The sequence below is a fragment of the Chelonoidis abingdonii genome, chromosome 13 (genome assembly GCF_003597395.2).
Source record: "Chelonoidis abingdonii isolate Lonesome George chromosome 13, CheloAbing_2.0, whole genome shotgun sequence".
NCBI lineage: Eukaryota > Metazoa > Chordata > Testudines > Testudinidae > Chelonoidis > Chelonoidis abingdonii.
The window spans coordinates 24736479-24750751 of record NC_133781.1 but is presented as its reverse complement, the minus strand read 5'-3'; the positions used below and the strand labels follow the sequence as shown (position 1 = coordinate 24750751).

At 38.4% G+C, this 14273-nt stretch overlaps 1 protein-coding gene across 1 annotated transcript in view; it reads left to right on the top strand.

Annotated features, from left to right (window-relative positions):
* Positions 1 to 14273, top strand: part of BPTF (bromodomain PHD finger transcription factor) — an 89564-nt gene that overhangs the window by 71752 nt on the left and 3539 nt on the right. Inside the window, 7 exon segments of the mRNA XM_075071874.1 lie at positions 99 to 181; positions 2503 to 2728; positions 4260 to 4597; positions 8294 to 8467; positions 9364 to 9556; positions 10682 to 10766; positions 13200 to 13386. Coding sequence (XP_074927975.1) covers positions 99 to 181; positions 2503 to 2728; positions 4260 to 4597; positions 8294 to 8467; positions 9364 to 9556; positions 10682 to 10766; positions 13200 to 13386 — 1286 coding nt within the window.

Genomic DNA, 14273 nt, shown 5'->3' with positions numbered 1-14273 from the left:
CAAATGTGACTTAAGTTAGCAAGTGTCCGCATTTCCCCAAGTACTGTTATCAGACGCTACCTGAAGTTTTCAGATGTTGTTTGGACTTTGTGTTCAAGGTGGTGATGAAACACAATGCTGTAATAGAACACTTGAAACAGAAAAAGACACTGACCCCGGCTGAACGAGAAGAAAATCAGAGGTAGGAACACATGATAATGTATCAATAGACGTGGAGCAAATGTGTTCAGTGTTGTCTGTTGGACAAAATAAGGCTTTTTTACATGGAGTTGTAAGGCACAATGTGTGAGTGTGATTTCTGACCAGTCTGTGTAGACAGTGCTGGTGCTCACTGAAAGTTCCCTAGTTTGCTTTAACATAGTGCTATTTTAAACATTAGTGTGCTTTAGAAATCACGCCCTCATAGTGTGCCTTTCCCCATTGTGTAGTTAGGCCTTCTGTCTCAGGCTTGGAAAAGCTTAGTTGTATGAAGTTCTAAAACTGACTTCAAGTAATATACAAATAATGGTGACAATCCATGACTTAAAAGTAACATTTCTAATTATGAGCAGTTTGATTCTCCTGCAATCAAAATAAATGTTGACTATCTTCACTTGTTGCCCAGAATATGGACTGTGATATGATGCATGTGGTTAGTGCTAGCCACAGTTTTTTAATTCAGGCAGATAAATAACTTGGAGAGAGCTCTCAAAAGGAAATGGAAGGATTGCTCCATTATCACTAAGCCTGTTTCTCCGTTCTGTTTGAGCACTCTGTTATGGTTTCTTAATTTCATTCCCTTTGTTGGCAGGAGCTTGTCCTCTGTTTAACTATTTTACCTCCCAGCCAGCAGACAAAAGTAGTTGGCTTTAGATATTCTTCCATTGCTATTTTGACAATTTTGTTATTCACCTGATTTATCAAATAATCCTGTGATCAGGAAAAGGAATTCCTATTTTATAAGGTTTTGATCCCCAAATCAGATACAAGAACAATACTATGCAACTTAATGTCCACTCAGTGTGAGAAATGAATAGTGAATACACAGTGGCTAGTTCACAAATCAAAAAGTTAAAAATTTGTTGGCACAGACTGCTCTCTTTAACAATTACGAATGACCAAATATGTTACTTTAAAAAAAACAAAACATTTTTGTTAATGATATTTGACCAGCTCTGTTCTTGGCACTGTCATCTTTCCTCCTCAATGAGTCTTTTCTTCCCAAAGAGTATAATCTTTAGCAGTGAAACCCAGACTAGACCAGGTAGATGTGGGACAGTGAAGAAGAACAGAATGATTGATGTCATATGGCCCTACCAAACAACCAGTGTACTCCTACAGCTCTCAATAAAATACCAGCGTCAGAGTCCTGTGGCACCTTATAAACAGATGTATTGGAGCATAAGCTTTTGTGGGTGAATACCTGCTTCCGATGAAGTGGGTATTCACCCACAAAAGTCTGTGCTCCAATACATCTGTTAGTCTGTAAGGTGCCACAGGACTCTTTGACGCTTTTACAGATCCAGACTAACACAGCTACCCTTCTGATACTTAATAAAATACCAGGTGGCTCCTTGATTTTCCATTCGTACTTCTGCCCCTATCACAAGTACGTAGGAGCAGCTTGCATGTACAAGTCTGCACGCTCAACAGCAGCTACTTGTCCCAAGCTTTTCTTCTCTACTCCTGCTGCACTCAGCTTAGCTTGCAGGTGTAAGTGTTGCCTGTTTGTTTGAATACCCTCATGCCAAGCAACATTTTGTCTTCTGGTGAATTGGGGAAGGGGGAGGAACAGAAACTTCAACAGGAATGAAAAGTCCAAAGCAAAAATACAACTATACAAAAAAATTCAAACAGAAAATGGTCAGGAAAAGACAGTTGCACTGGGTCATAGAGGGGGCATATTGTATGGGGGCTTCATGATGGAGCAGTTTGGGAACTACTATCTTTAGTGATCTTTACTGATAGAGAAAATGGTCGTCTTGGACTTTCTTTTGCTGACACACCAAAGTTTAGTACTATGCAGAGCTGTCAGAAGAAGGACAATTCTGTTTTGAAGCAAGTTTTCAGGTTTTGAATTTTTTTTCTGCCTTTGAATGGAAACAAAGCTTCAAATGTTTTTGCCAAAATGGAATTGTATCGAAATATCTGTTCTTTGGATCTAAACATGAGCTTTTTTGTTCTGGGAATTTGTGGGTCCATGGTTTACTGGTCACTTCTGACACACAAGAGACATTCACTGTGTTCTTAATCAGTCAGAACAGGAACTTAAATCTGGGTCTCTCATATCCCAGACCAGTGCTCTAACCATCAGGTTATATAGCATGAGTCTTTGTTGAAAGGGATATGTCTCCACAAACTGTCAGTCAAGCAAGTGCTGCTGTTGTGGCTAAATCCATGATTTTACCATCAGAATTAATAATACAGCTTGTGATCTGTGTAGGCTATAAAGAGAAAATAACTTTAATTTTGTGATTTATTAGACAGCTTGGCACAATGTGCTTCTCTGTATTCCTTCCCTAGAATGATAGTGTGTAATCAGGTGATGAAGTATATTTTGGATAAGATAGATAAAGAAGAAAAACAGGCAGCTAAGAAACGGAAGCGAGAAGAGAGTGTGGAACAGAAGCGTAGTAAACAGAATGCCACCAAGCTCTCAGCTCTGCTTTTCAAACATAAAGAACAACTTAAAGCTGAAATACTGAAAAAAAGAGCACTTCTGGACAAAGATCTACAAATCGAAGTGCAGGTAAGAGCAGTTCTTCTCAATGAACCAGGTGGGTTTTCTTAAGTTGGGGGAAAATATTGTTTTGTTTATCAGCTTGTCCTTTGAGTCCTTAAGGAAGCATGCAGGGTGAAATTCTTCTGTTGCGTGCCTGTAGCCCTGCTGAACCCCCAGATTACTTTATTTGCTGCATCTAGCATTTAATCTATGCAGAAGTCTTTTGTGGTTTCTTAAAACAATTTCTGCCCTATTAAAAGTTAAAGGTCCAAATCCTGCAGTCTTTCCTCTCACTGAAAAAGCTAAACCAAGAAGGTCAGAAATCCCCCTTCCCTAGTTTTTGCTCCTTCCTCTGCCTTCAGAGGAAATATGATCCATTTGATTCCACTCCTGTTGAGATTTTAACACCGGTGGGAATACCCTTCTAGAAGTGGGGGTGGAGCTGCATTAGACATGTTTTTGTGAAGGACCCCACAAAGCCTTGAGCTGGCCCTGTCCTTTATTTCTGTGGCACTTTCTCATTGTAAGGGCGTCAGATTTCCAAGAAACAAACAGCAAATTGCAACACAAATGTACCAGAGCACTTAAGGCAAAGGCCTCACAGTTTATGGAACCTACTGGACCAACAGCAAGGTAGGAATGCTGAGTAAAGATTGTGTGGAAAACTGAAGTGATGTAAAGACATACCAACAGGGAGCTCCTTCACCAATCATGGTCGAGAAGGAGCTGGAATGTCCAGAGGACAGCACTTAAACCACTGCTCTTAGATCAGAATTCTTTGACTGTGAAAGCTACCGCACTCTCCCATAAAGGAGTGAAAACCAGGAGTGAAAATTCTGGTGGATGGTATCATTGGGGTGAAATATTGTTTCTGTATGCTTCCCACACACAAGATTTTGTATCTTGGCAATTACACCTCTGAATGGGGGGAGCTGCCTTCTGTGTCATCTGACATTATAGTTCATTTGCCAGAGAGTCTGCTGTTGAATATCCCTAATCACCCTTTACATGCCCAAGGAATGATAAATAGGGACTAGAAAATGAACAGGTTTCCCACATGACAATGCAGAGTTACCAGTGTGGGATTTCATTAATATATTAAAGGTTCTGTGGATGTTGTTTCAATTCTGAATGTCACAGATCCTATAAGAATCATACTAATTTTTACTTCTTATTGTTACAAGTACAAAGATCTAGGTGATTGTTAACAGTAAAGACTGACTCCATCCTTAATTCAGCTTTTTATGCCTGATCCCCATATTTTTTAGCAAGCATGTGTCCTCCATGTTCTTGACACATCCCTGAAATTCCTCCTCTTTTTTGTCTTAAGATTAGACATAGGGTCACCTCCCCGATACTTATTATTGGACTTAAAACATCTAATCTTAAAGCAGCCCAGGGGCTGATTTAAATTAATCTTGGAATTTGTACCTGAATGAGTAAATTATTTAAGTAACTTGTCTTTTTTAAATGGAGCAAGATTTGAGTCTGGATTCTGATCCTATTCTAGAATGACCTCAACAGGTGTCTTTTTTGCCTTTTTTTAAACGTGCTTCAGGAAGAGCTAAAGAGAGACTTGACTAAAATTAAGAGAGAAAAAGAAAAAGCACAGGCAGCAGCTGCCGCCGCCGCAGCTGCTGCTGCTGCTGCTGCCGCAGCAGCAACACCACCTCCACCTCCTCCTCCACCACCACCACCGCCACAGCATGCCACCAGCGTCACATCTGCCAGCACAGTCCCAGCGCCAGTATCTTCCCAGAAGAGAAAACGAGAGGAGGAGAAAGATTGTTCAGCTTCCAAGTCCAAGAAAAAGAAAATGATTTCTACTACCTCAAAGGAAACCAAGAAGGACACAAAGCTTTATTGCATCTGTAAAACACCTTATGATGAATCAAAGTGAGTGGGGAATGCAGCATTCTTGTCCTGTGCATTGTTTGGTTCAGCTTTAGCATTTAGCTATTAGTCTGAGATAGTGATTAGAAATGGGGGTAGAAAATCAGGCGGTATTGCAAGGAGCATGGACTATGAAAGAATAAGCAGTGTCTGGATTACACAAGCAATTACAAATCTAGTACTTCTTCTGAGTTAATTTTTTTACCTGTTTGCATGTTTCCATTGTATGATCTTTCTGTCTCACATGCACATACTCTTTATTTCGCTCTGTTCTTTGTTTTGCCTTTTTGCCTCTGCTTTGGGAGCAAATGATTATGTACTTGTGTTCCTACTTGTTGGTGTTCTCTAGTGATAGATTAGGTACCGTCTCCCTATAAATAAGATTTTTTCTGTATTCAGTAGTTAACGAGATACTTACCAATTAGGCTGCAGTTCATTTTGGAAAATGTTTCAATTGGTTTCCAATAGATGTATTTTCTTTTTTCATTTCTTAATATATTATGTACCCACCCCACACCGGACTCTTACTGAGTTGCATTAAGAAATGCAAACCAAGCAAAAAAAAAACCCATACTTTTCTACCAGACTCTAGTACGTTTTGGAAGTTTTAAGCATTTGACAAAATGAAAATGGCAGTTCCTCATAAATGGTTTAGAAACTAACTCTGAAGAGAAAAAGAAGATTGTTTCCCGCTGAAAGGGAAATTGTTTTATAGAAGGAATTGTTTATAGAGAAATTAATAAATGGTGGACTGGATGACTGAGTGGACTGGATCACCTCTAGTTTGATGGCTCTAATTCCGCTCAGCTCAGTAATGGTCAAAAGTTGTTACCGTATGATAGCTATGCGGTGGCATCTGAGAAATCAGCTGGTGTTAGTGTCCCAGGTCATCCACTTGACAGAAATCACTCATTCCAAAAGCACTAATTAGCATCTTTGTTTGGGGTTTCAGTAGAAAGGCCAAGAATTGAAATAAGCCATGGAGACTGAACTAGCCTGTCCCGCCAGTATTGGTTCCCCCAAGTCACAGCTGAAGGGAGTTCATTTATCTCTCGGCTATTTATATAACTCCAGTCACTATACCATCATGTCAGAGTTGGGAAGTTTAGACTCCTCCTGGTGCTGCACTCATTCTGTGAATGGCAGCCTGGAATGGAAGTACTCTAATCTGCCACTTCTTGTAAGTGCTAAATACCACTTTAAATGGGGATTGGTGGGGTGGGGAAGAGTAAGTGCTATATTAGGATTTTTGTCTTTCAGGAAAACTTAGTAGGATGCCCTGTCCTGATTTTGTTATAACATATTGAGCACAGGCCAGTCATGCTGGTTCAGTCTCTTATAAGCAGTGGAAGCTTTATCACAAAAATAAAGTAAATTGAACAAATACATGGATTTGATCTGATGCCTGTTCAAGTCAATAATCTTTCCATTGATTTCAGTGGGCATTGGATTGTCCCATAGATAATACATGATGACAGCACATTCTAGCGTACTGAACAGAGACGACCTTTATTTAAGCAGGAAATAAGATTTCCCAAAAACGGAATGTTAATGCCTTAACAGTGATCCAGTTCAACTTCTCTGCTCATAAATTCTGAATCTCACCATTTTTAAATATACGGTGGCTATGCTGTTGTGTTCAATTATTTCACCACTTGATTGTGAAGTTAGTTACTTTTGAAAACATTATCTTGTGTAATTTAGTGTTTTTTAATAAATGTATATGGTTATGAGAGATGTTTTTTTTGTGCTGGTGCCTCATTTGCAGTTCATGCAGGAAAGAAGTGTAGCTTCCAGTTTTGTAGCCTGAACTGCTCCTAAGAGGCAACCTGTGAGATGAGGTACCCTATAAATTTGTTATAATGCACTAGATTCACTAAGATCATTCTTTGCTTGAGTCATTTATATTCTTTTACTGTAGGTCTTTCATGTTTGTTTTTTCATTAATGACATTGAAGCATGTTAGGGATTCACTCATAATGTATTCCAGATACAGGTTATGGGTTAGTCAAGGTATCTGTATAAGATTTAACCGATAAGTAGGAAATATAAAAATAAAACAACTTTTGAGGCAAAGGATCCAAGTTCTGGACCTGAATTTGCTTCCAGGCCAGCAGGAGCTGGCAGCACTGTGGAGATGGTGCTGTCTGCCCTTTCAGTGTTGGGGGAAGGAAGCAGAAGAAATATCTTGTGCTAGATTGAATTGGTGTTGACTCACTGTAGAGAGAACTACATCTAGCTGTTCTTTGCAGAAAGATGATTTCATTAGATTGTTGAGACTTGACTGATAGGAAATAAGAAGCAATGGAAAAAATAGGTTGAATGTGGCAGATATTGGGCTGCTAAGAGAATTTTGGAGGCACCCAGAGGAGGGAAAGCATTCCTCAAATTTAGCAGAAATGGTCTAGGTGAGATGTGATTTGATGTGAAGTCTGGGTGCACATTCCAAGACTTCTAGTGCAAAAGTTTGCTAGAAATTAGAGATGTTTGTTTGTTTTGTCTGATATATATTGCTAGCTATCCTAGTGTAGCCAGTTCCTCTTCGTCATGCCTGCCCAGGGTTGGTTCTATAGGTTAGCAGAAACTGGCATCATAACAGGTGATAAATGGTAAGATTTTCACTAAATTTTTGGGGGCTTAGTCTGCTTTGAGTGGGGGGTTGGACTAGATTACCTCTTGAGATCCCTTCCAACCCTAATATTCTATGATTAAACTCTAGGAAGCCTGAAAATCTGGAGTCAGCTAGCTTTTGCTCAGTCAGAGAGAGCAAGAGAGAGAGGGAGACTGAGTGCCTAACTTCTTGTCCCCAGGGTTGATTCTGCTAGTCATAGGTATGTTTGGGGCATCCATATCCAAAATACTGTCAAACATCCTTGAATAATAATTTACAAGTTTATCACACCATTCTGCGCAAGGTCCATTATTCACATGATTCTGTATGGAGTTAAATTGTTTTTGTACCTTACCCAATTTTCCTTCACTTTGTATCATACCATATCGGGTTCTGTCCCATAGTGTTGTTTGAGAATAGACCTATATTCTCCAAAGAATGGTCTGTGTTCGTTTGTTGTAATTCTGATTAGTTAAATTGCTATATTTTCAGGATCCCACATAGAAATTTTAAAATTACAACACACATTCTTGCACAGTTTTCCTTCGCATCATGTTATACCAATATGTATTCTACACATGGCTGGTATGCATGTTCCTTTGTAGTGTACTTGTAACTTCTAGTCCGTGTTTGTGCTTCGCTTTGTTTTTTAAATTAACTGAGACCTACATTTTCAAATCTCGAGAAATTGCCTTGATACTTAACTGGCTTCTGAACTGTGGTTTTGAAAATGTAAATCTTTTTCTTTGGCCATGTCTTTTTGTGCCTTTTACAGTTTTTCACATATGCATTCATGTTGGAGATACACATTTTCAGTCCAGTTTTTTCAAAATCTTGTAGATGTTGGTTGACCCACATTTACTAAACTGTCTATATCAAGAATGACCCAAGTGACTTTATTTACAGTGCAGCTTCAGTGTCAGATGTAGGCCTTGCAAGGATAAAATGGTAGAGGACAGGGAGACGGAATCAGAAAATTGCAGAAAGCAGGCTACCAAGAAAGTGCATCAGAACCAGAAATGCAGGGAAAAGTGCCATGCCATTTGAAATGACAATTACATTGTCATTTTCATTGTGAACACTTTTAGGTTCTATATTGGCTGTGATCTTTGTACTAACTGGTATCATGGAGAATGTGTTGGCATCACAGAAAAGGAGGCTAAGAAAATGGATGTGTACATCTGTAATGATTGTAAACGGGCACAAGAGGGCAGCAGTGAGGAATTGTACTGTATCTGCAGAACACCTTATGATGAGTCACAGTGAGTTCTGATAAGAACCTCTTATTTAATATTTAGGTAGCAAACTGCTCTGACTTTGGTTACTTGTTCCTTAAAAAGAGAGAAAAAATATTCTGCATATATTGTATCCTCTGGTATTACAATTTCCTTTTCAATATTTCTCTCTCTCTCTTTCTCTCTCTCTCCCAAATGTTGTTTTCAAGTGAATATTTTGGATATATAGGAAAAGTAAAGTTCTTAAGGTGGCCTAATGTTTTAAATAAGAACAGAATTTTAAATTGGGATTAATTTTAACAAGGAAGAGCTAGAAAGAGTAAAACAAAATTGAATATTAGTTGGGACTTTTTGTGCTTGAAATTAGTCTCTTGTTCAATTTAGATTAGAAAAATTACTGGGAGTATGGGGTCCTTGGGTGGTATCTTTACATTTGTAAGGCTTTTTGTCACCAGAATACCCCTTCTGTATTCAACCACAAGACTCTGGCTTCCATATGAAAAATGTTTGAACAGGGTGAAATTGGAGCCCTAGAATATAGTCCTATTTTACATGTGTAAAATGTTCCTTGAATCACTGATCGAGTGAGACTTCTGGCATTACACTGTTACTTTCAGCTTTAAAACTGATAAAGAACTTTTGAAACCTTGTTTCCTTGAAATTAATTCTTCAATTTTAGGCACTACTGATAATTATGAAGTAAAATTGTCAGGTAATTTAGTTATTGTTTATAAATATTAAACTAGTGTGCATGGTTTAATTAGGATATGTAAAACTGAAATGTCACATGTTTAAATATACAATTGTTTTATATCATGCAGAACAACTACTGAGGTACAAATTATTAAAACTGAGTTTTTTTAAAATCTTTTGCTTTAATGTAAAGGATAATGTTACTGATATTTTTCTTTCAAATCTTGCAGATTTTACATTGGCTGTGACCGATGTCAGAACTGGTATCACGGGCGCTGTGTTGGTATTTTGCAAAGTGAGGCAGATCTCATTGATGAGTATGTCTGTCCACAGTGTCAGTCTACAGAAGATGCCATGACAGTGCTCAGTCCACTGACTGATAAAGATTATGAGGGATTACGAAGAGTACTACGTTCCTTACAGGTGAGGATAAACCATACTGAGAGTGGAAAATACAGGTGTAGAGGTTAATCCAAGACGTCTTTCCTTGGGACTAACCTTGGATCTCCGCTCGTCTAATTGTTAGACATTGTGATTTTGTTAAGAGATGTAATAAGGTTCTTTTTCTGTGAGGGATGACAGTGTGTTGGCCACAGCCTTCTCAAGCAGCATTGTGACATTAAGTAACATTGTTGGTAGCCTGGAAGAAAATCACTGCCTCCAGGTTCTGAGGTATTTTGTTTTTTTAATGAATGAGGATACCTCTATTGAGCATGAAGGAAGCAGATTTCATCAGAATATAAAGGGCAGAGCAGTTGCATTTTGGGTAGGAAATGGAAGTTTTCAACATAAAATAAGTTGTGTTCTCTGGCTAGCTTATATGATTTCCAATCTGAAGTTATATACACTTCAGCTAAACTGCAAGGCTGACTTTTTAAAGATTAAAAAAATTAACATTTTCTTTAACATGAGATCACCTCCAGCAGATTGATTTCAGCATGCAAATGACTATATTTCTAAGAAAAATTAAAAGCATCTGGCCCAGTTATAACATTTTTGCTAGTGAAAATATCATCCCTAATGGTTGAAAAGGGACATTTAAATTGCCATCAGCTAGAAATAATCCCACGTGTTAATAGAAGAGCAGACTAGTGCAATATGAAATGTGCGGCAAAATATTTGTTTGATTTTGAGCGGTTTTAATTGACATTTTTGATGACAAGTTAATTTTAGATTTAATGAAAGTGAAAAACAATAAATGGCCAAACTCTGTGAGGTGTGCAGCCCCTTCAGTTCCCACTGACTTGAAAGGAAGCTTCTTTGGGAATACTGGCTGAAGTTGGCTGTTTGCAGTCTCAATTCCAGTATGCCTCTCCTCATGAGGACAAACTGCTCATCATGCCAGATTACACTTTTTAGGATATGGACAATCATCCTTTTGAGACTAGAGCAAGATCAGAAAATAACACTTTAGTTGTTGCCAAAATTAGAATCAGATGCAAATCTCTAGCAATATATAATTAATTAAACAGCTATCAAGCCCTGGTTAATTTAAATGTATTTGTAATGTTTTCTTCTGAAACTGATTATGCCTTATTTTCCTGATAGGCTCACAAGATGGCATGGCCATTCCTAGAACCAGTAGATCCCAATGATGCACCAGATTATTATGGTGTTATCAAAGAGCCTATGGGTAAGTGTATTTCCAATTAATAGTATGATTGCCTGAGTGCTAATTGATAGTTAATATAGATTTAAAGTTTACATATATCGAATGGCTTCATCCGAGGATCTTTGGTGCTTTATCAATATATCCTCGTTAGGGAGGTGGGTAAAACGAAACAGAGATGATGACTTGCTTATGAGCACATAAGTTTGTGACAGAGCTAAAATAGAAACCTGTATACTGATTCTCAGTCCTGCTCCTTAACCATAAGTCCATCCTTCCTAACATATAAAATAAAGTCCCAATTGATTTATCAAACTTACAAATTTATTTCCTTCTGATCTTTCTGTACTTCTGTAGTCACTTTCCAACAGAGTGAGTTGTACCACTATACCTTATCCTTTCTTCTCTCCCTTACTTAGGATCTCCCAGTGAGAGAAGTAGAAGTATGTGCTCATGTGATTGTTAAAGAGAGAGATTATTTTAGTAAATTTTTGATATAGTTGCATAATGACTTATGTAATATAGGATGGAAAGATATAAACGCAATCTTCATTTTCTTTGCTATTGTATGAGAAATTTTTGATTAGACTGAAAGCTCTATTGAAAAGGAAGAAAATCCTTTTGGGGCAGATACCATAGCTGTATAATAATCTGCAGCTATACTATGTTGTGCTGTGATCTTACTAAATCTCAAGGACAAAGCAATGGTGGGCTGCCTCAGGACCTGGATGTAAGATCTCTAAGGAAAACCCAGCTGCTGCAAGAAATGGTTACAAATGTTTGTAATCTTCTTCCTTCAAAGTCTGTATTGTCTTAGCAGTCAGTGTGCTTGTGGCTGGAGTTTGACTTCTGGGTGTCACACGAAACTTGACCACTTCGTGCTTTTCACAAAAATAAGGACGCTAATTGTGGTGTGTGAGGGAAAAACTGGAATTTGGCCACCTAAATTTCTTCAAGTTTCACAGAAAAGAGCTGGCTGTATGTTTTACAAAACACTAATCTTCTCTTGTGGGTAAAACTGTCTCAGAAATGCCAAGTGAGAACATGGTTGAATTTGCAGTCTATCCGGTTACACTTAGCACATTGTCGCTGTAACTGGGAGGAAGACAACCTGTTACGGATGAGTAAACCACATCAAAAGATGTCCATGTTTGCAAATGTTTTGACACTTGGTGGGATTAAAAAACAAGCACTTAGAAGGAATATTTTTAAGGCAGGTGAATCCTTCGTTCATTTTCTCAACCAAGTTAAGAGGGACACTTGTTAATTTAAATTTAAAAACCATTTAGTTTATATTTTTTCAATGCTTGTCCCTTTGTTTCTAACTAGGGAGTCGCAGCCTTTGAACTTGCGTAGGCCGAGCTTATTGCACACACCAAGAGCTGCTTGCATTCTTTCACCACCACCCCCGACCTTTCTATGTGTCTGTCTCCCATCCCCCTCCGTTTCTAGCATTCCCTGTAACTCTCCCCGAGTTCCCCCCATTGTGGAGTCTGTGTGTCCCCCATACTCCCATACCGGGGTTTCCATTCTCCCTGCCTCACCACTGGCTCTGTGTGCGTGCCCATTTCCCCTTCCTCCATGGCAGGAACGCTCTGTGCCCCTCCCCTATTCCCCAGATGCCTGTGTGCATGTCCCCATTCCTTGCCACCATTATTATTCTTTCTGTCTCAGAGATAAGTGATTCGGGATGTCAACATATTAAACTCTCTTGGGAAGATGAGCAGTGATGAATTGCGGTATTGTTATGCTGAAGACCATTAATGGGTGCCATTAACTAGTTGTTGGATAGACAGTTGAGGAGCTGGCGTTCGCAGGGACTTCATGTGTCCCTCATTTTCCCCCAGATCAGTACAGTTCTGGCTATGGATGCCTAGGACATTCCCTGAAATTTCAGAATTGATTGGCTGCAGTATTCAAGTTATCAGTTTGCAGTCTGAAAGTCCTTGAAGTCATTCTGCCCCTTGTGTGGTAATGTGCATCTCAGTGACAATTAATGGATGTACCTAAAAGAGTTATGAATTCAAATAAGGAGTAATCTGCAGGAGCAGATGAACTTCAAATCAAGTGTATTTATTATGCATTTATTGGTGACAGTATTCAAAAATAAGGAAAACAAAAAAATACAAAGAATAGAATCAGAATTCTCTAATGGCAGTGTCCTGTCTTCATAAGGAGTAAATAGCAGCTCTGTAATGGAGGGTTCAAAAACTTGAGTTGCTGTAACTACGTGTAAATTATATATAATGAATTCACGTGACAAGGGAGGAAGCACACATTCTAAATGAGACCCCTCACCTGGCATCATGTCACAAGCAACATTGCAGAAAATGTGGCCAAGCCAGTTGTGCTTTTGTTACAACATTTGATGATGATATAAATAAACTTTTGTCTGGGAAACTTAAAGGTGTCTTGTTTTAAATAACCGATATGGGTTGGTTTGTTTTTTCTTTTAAGACCTTGCTACCATGGAAGAAAGAATCCTGAAACGTTACTACAAAAAGGTGACAGAGTTTGTGGCAGATATGACCAAAATTTTTGATAACTGTCGTTACTACAATCCAAGTGACTCCCCTTTTTACCAATGTGCAGAGGTTCTTGAATCATTCTTTGTACAGAAACTAAAAGGATTCAAGGCGAGCAGGTAAGGCAAAGTGTTCCCCATATTGATAATCGTTTGATTATAACTTGAGTTTGTTTTAGAAAATATTCCTACTAACCTAAGCTTATCCTACTGCACTCATATAAAGGCCTGCCTCTTTCCTCACACGTGCCATTATAGTTAGATTTGGAAGGGAAGAATCGAGTCAGTACATTCGAGCTGTTGGTTTTTGTCAAACTGAGGGCCTGAACCTGATCCTCCTTAAGTATTTATATAATTTTTGTTGAAAATATGAATTACATATCAATATGGGCATTATCATAATTATAAATAAACTGAACACTAAAATAAAGACCTTTTCAGTTACTGTGAAAACCAAATCAAAGGGACCAGCTTCTGTTTTGAATATTATTATTAGCTACTTACAGTCCACTGGTGCCAGGTCCTTTCCTAACACTGCAGAAAGGATGCTCCCCCTACTCCAAAGAGCTCTCACTGTAAGGAAAATTCAAATGTATGCAAAAGTAAACAGTTCCTTACTCTTACCTAGCAAACTTCCATCTTTTCTTGGTTTGTATTATTTAGATAACCTGATCACTCATTTTTAAGCAACTAGATGTCCAACTGAAATAATACAAATTTAAAATTGAGACTAATAGTTTAAAATAAACAGAAACTTAGCTTTAAGTTCCTTTTCTGCAGGAAAAGACTAGTATAGAATATTCCATCTGGGAGCCTTGTTTGTAAAACTAACATGCACTCTGCTTAACATGAACTATACAGCTTGTCAACTACATTTCAGGCCCTAACCCATATGCCCTTATGTATAATACATAGTATCATGTACTTACATGCTCCAGGGGAGCTGTGAGTGGTAGTACTGCTATAATTGAGATTGAGACTAGCTTACTCTTCAACACTAGTATAGT